General features: G+C 37.6%; 1 protein-coding gene across 3 annotated transcripts in view; it reads right to left on the minus strand.

Moving 5' to 3' along the window:
- CNBD2 (cyclic nucleotide binding domain containing 2) overlaps positions 1-1,671 on the minus strand; it is a 63,805-nt gene that overhangs the window by 18,804 nt on the left and 43,330 nt on the right. For all 3 annotated transcript variants that reach the window (XM_014550714.1, XM_014550716.1, XM_014550715.1), the window contains one exon: positions 657-771. In XM_014550714.1, coding sequence (XP_014406200.1) covers positions 657-771 — 115 coding nt within the window. The remainder of the gene's footprint in view (positions 1-656; positions 772-1,671) is intronic.

The following is a 1,671-nucleotide window of genomic DNA, read 5'->3' on the forward strand; positions in this document are numbered from 1 at the left end:
AAAAAGAGGAGCAACTGTTAAAATCTGAACAATAAAGATTTAATTAAAAAAAGAATAAATGAGCTGTAATTCTTCTACATGATAACTATAATTAACATTTTGTACATTTCCTTTTAAAATCCCCATACTTTAATAAGCTTTCAATAAATAGATATTTTATAGATATCTGAAAAAAAAAGATTCACATTTTATAGACTGAGGGAATGGATACACAGAGATACAGAGTAATTTTTCTAGAATCACACACCTAGTAAGAGACAGACCCTGGATTCAAACACAAGCAGTTTGTCTCCTGAGCTTATGCTCTTAACCACAACACTACCATGACACACAAAGAAACCAGGCCCAGAGGCTTAAGTACTCACCAAAGTCACCCAGCTAATCAGTGGGATTCAAACCGGTCTAACTCCAAGCTCTCCCTCCCTGCTAAGAGGAAAGAATGAAAAGGAGGAGTGGGAGAGATAGGCCGGAGTCTAACCTGGCCAGGCAGTGTAGACTAGGTTTTCACAGCTGGTAGAAGAAGGAGTCAAACCAGATATCCCGCCAGGCCCTTGTAGCTCTAGATTTCTAAAACTCTACGGGCTGGGAACTGGAAACAGGATGGGGCCAGGTGCCCCTGCTGGGCTGCTGACGGCCAGATGTGAACAGAGGCTTACCTTTGAGGTTGGTCTTCAGAGCTCTGTCATCTATCAGCTCCAGATGCTGCCAAATCCACTTGTGGTAGAAAGGCGAAGCCGCTAGGTCTAATAGCCGCAGGACTTCACAGCTGCCCTGGATGCATCAAGAGACATAAAACCAAAGGCTTAACCCCAAGGGCTCCAGGCAGACCACACTTTGAAAATATGCTATCTGTATTAAGTGTCACCCCATTTTGTTTTATTTGCTCAATATAAGTAGTTCTGGGTCCCTTTTAAAAAATGAATATGTTATATACTTATAAAAAATTCAAATAGCTAAATTCAATGTGGCACTGGAAAAAAAGTCATTGAGGATACTGGGACACAGTGAAATTGATTTTGGATTATAGATTATATCAATGCTAAATTTGCAGATTTTGATAATTATTCTGTGGTTAATTTCTTAGAAAATAATCATGTAAGTGTAGAGGGGTGAATAAATATGATGGATGATACTTAACTCTCAAGTGATTCAGGAAGAAAAAAACATACATATTAAAGCAAATGTGGCAAATGTTAACAACTGATGAATCTAGGTTAAGGTTCTACAGGAGTTCTTTGTACAGTTCTTGAAACTTTTCTATAAATTTAAAATCATTACAAATTAAAAGTTTAAGAAACTACAGGAAGTTGAACAAAGAAATAGAGGAAGATATAAACAAGTGAAAGAAAATACTGTGTTTATGGAGTGGTAGAATCAACATCATTAAAATGTCCATACTACCCAAAGCAATCTATAGTTTCAGTGACATCCTCATTAAAATACCAGTGGCATATATCACAGATCTAGAACAGACACTCCAAAAATTTATATGGAACCAAAAAAGACCCTGAATAGCTGCAACAGTCTTGAGAAAGAAGAACAAGGTTGGAGGAATCACAATACCAGATATCAAGTTATACGATAAAGTCACTGTACTCAAAACAGCCTGGTACTGGCACAAGAATAGGCATATAGATCAATGTAATGGAACAGAGACCCCAGAAATCGACC

The sequence above is a fragment of the Myotis brandtii genome, unplaced genomic scaffold, assembly GCF_000412655.1.
Source record: "Myotis brandtii unplaced genomic scaffold, ASM41265v1 scaffold61, whole genome shotgun sequence".
Lineage (NCBI taxonomy): Eukaryota > Metazoa > Chordata > Mammalia > Chiroptera > Vespertilionidae > Myotis > Myotis brandtii.